Source organism: Geospiza fortis, unplaced genomic scaffold (genome assembly GCF_000277835.1).
Source record: "Geospiza fortis unplaced genomic scaffold, GeoFor_1.0 scaffold700, whole genome shotgun sequence".
NCBI classification, from domain to species: domain Eukaryota; kingdom Metazoa; phylum Chordata; class Aves; order Passeriformes; family Thraupidae; genus Geospiza; species Geospiza fortis.
In genome coordinates this window covers 179396-181988 of record NW_005054702.1, presented here as the reverse complement: position 1 = coordinate 181988, position 2593 = coordinate 179396, and the positions used below count along the sequence as shown (strand labels likewise).

The following is a 2593-nucleotide window of genomic DNA, read 5'->3' as shown; positions in this document are numbered from 1 at the left end:
GGATAAAAGAAAATAAATAAATATGTAGATAACATAAAATGACTGAGAAGAAGCAGTTTACCAAAACAAAACCTTGGTTCTCTAAGGTACTGAAGTGCAACTTTCCAGAGAAGCAGCAGTCTATAGTCTGCACTGATAGCTCTTCAGATTATGGCCAAATATTTTGTTTACTTATTTATCATGTTGGAAAGGCACATGAAGTTTCCATGTGTACATGTTGATGGTACAAACCATGAAACACTCACTTTTCTTTCCTACTTTAAACCTGCAAGGTTTCCAAACTTGGATCATATATGGTATAGCAACAAGATCAAAAAGACAAATGGCCCTTTAAACCAGTTCCCAACTGTTTTATTCTCCAGAGATGTGTCAGAAGGGTCAGAAATGGAGAAGCATTTGAGCATGGTGCAGCTCTGTTCCTCATTTGGGTGTCTTCTCACATCACTTGTGAAACAAGGCGTCCAAGCTGGGAACTCCTGTCTCCAGCAGCTGCTGCCCACTCCAGAGGCACTCTGGCTTCCTGTAGTTGCTTTCCAGAGAAAATTACATTTCCAGGTAGAAATACTAGTGAAGAGCCTACCTGCATATTACTGTCCCACTGGGCCTTGCCCTCCAGCAGGGAGTCCAGAACAGCCCTGCTTGGCTCCTCGGCCGCAGCATCATTCCCGCTCACCACATAGTAGGATGACCGCACCCTCTTGAAAAACTCAACATCAACATTCTTGCTGTTGCTGTGGTTGGGAATGTACACCAGATCCAAATACATTGGAGATCCTGGAGGCACTGCTGTAGATTTTGATGACTTACTATTCCCAGCTCCTTTGGAAATCAAACAACAAAAGAACATATCACAGGCTAGTTAAAACATGCATTTGTTAATTACCACTATAACTGCTGAGATTATATTCTTAAAATTGCTTGTCTTAGTTAAACATTACATAGCTACAATTGTACTTCTGTGTCCCCTGAAACACTTGTGCCATTACCCTCCTACATCTAACACGTTCCAACTTTGTTGTATGACAATTGCAATTGGACTGGGAGGAAAAAAAATGGAATAAAAAAACCTAGCTATATAATACAATAAAAACTCACTACCATATAATCAACATTTGACCAAACCTTTCCCAGTAATATACTATTATCCAACAATTACTATGCAGGGCTGTGATTACTGAATTACCATTCAATAAATGGCAGTTTTATTTTCCGATTTAAGAAGTACAACTTTTTGAAAGTTTCAGGTATGCATGATTATAAAAGCTAGGGTCACACAGGGAGCAATGCAGAAGTGGTCCTGAGATTTGGGGTATCAGCACATACCAAGACATAGTAGCTGTTGATATGTTCAAACTGTCTTACAGGTGCATCAGGGAGATACTACATGTGAGAAGAAAGAGGGGCAAAGTAGAACGTGGAAGAGAAACTTCTTAAAGCAATTACTGCAGGAAACTGAGAACAAATGTTTGTTTGCCTGGTGGTTCCTTATTTGCATACACAAACTAGCCACTTATCACAAAAAGTAGAGGGAAGCATGTTTTTCTGCTATACATAGCATAGTATCTGTTCTAAGAAGTCAAAAATAGCTGCTTTTGCTGCACACCAGATCATGGTGTGAACTGACAATCAGGATTCAACCAGTAATTTCATCTAGATGATCACCATTTATGTTTTATTGATCTCTTCATGATGTTACAGAGGATAAAGTTTGGCGTGCTGGTTTTGCCTTAATTGATTTGTGCTGAAGAGGGAAAAAAGTCAGCCACAGAAGTGATTTTTTTGTGAGGAGCTGCTATCAGCTTCCTCTGTGCCTGGCAAAACCAATCACTGGCTAGCTCTGAGAATTAGCACACTGCTATGTAGGGGGGCAGTAGAATGTAATCTTACCCCTCCATGAGTTGCAGCTGGGATCAATTACTAGAGATTAAGAACACCTGTAACTAATGAGAACAAGTGCCATAAAAGGGTGTAGCAAGAAGAGGAGTCAGATGGTTGTTACAAGGATTCAGAGGAGTCACTGCTCAGAGGAGCTGCTCCAGGAGAAGCATTAAGAAGGTATGAAGCTTAGAAGCTATGGGATCCTTGCAGCTTAATGATAATAGACCTGTTGCTGTGCACTGCTCTAATATATAAGGCAACACTGCTAAGCTAATTAGAAAAAAGCTGATAATGCCTGCATGATAACATATTTAAGAATGAAAACCTGCTGGAAGCTGTCTTGCTCCCTGCTCTCAAAAGAGGGGTGGGGGGGCAGGCTGGGGCTCCTTCCCAGAGGGGGCCGCTGGACATCATCCCAGTGTGGTTGTTGGGCCATGTTGCTGGGGGCCATCCCGGTGCTGTGAGCAACCATGCAGCTGGGGTGGCGCCGCACGGCTGTGGTTGTCTCAGCATGGCTTGCAATGGACTTTATTTACTTAGCAGGTTTTAACCGACCATGCTGTGTGTTATAAACAAAATTCTGCCGATTTTTCTGTAGAAAAGGTTACAAAAGCAAGCAGACTGGTGTTGCTGCTGCAGTGCTTACTTGTTGTTATGATAATCACAGGTCGTTAGAGTTAATAGTTCTTTTTGTATCAGTAAAGACCCTAGCCAG

General features: G+C 41.8%; 1 protein-coding gene across 2 annotated transcripts in view; it reads right to left on the bottom strand.

The window, feature by feature from the left end:
* LOC102039388 (microtubule-associated protein 1B-like) overlaps positions 1 to 2593 on the bottom strand; it is a 132416-nt gene that overhangs the window by 4605 nt on the left and 125218 nt on the right. For both annotated transcript variants that reach the window (XM_005430902.2, XM_031065208.1), the window contains one exon: positions 581 to 819. In XM_005430902.2, the coding sequence (XP_005430959.1) occupies positions 581 to 819 (239 nt within the window). The remainder of the gene's footprint in view (positions 1 to 580; positions 820 to 2593) is intronic.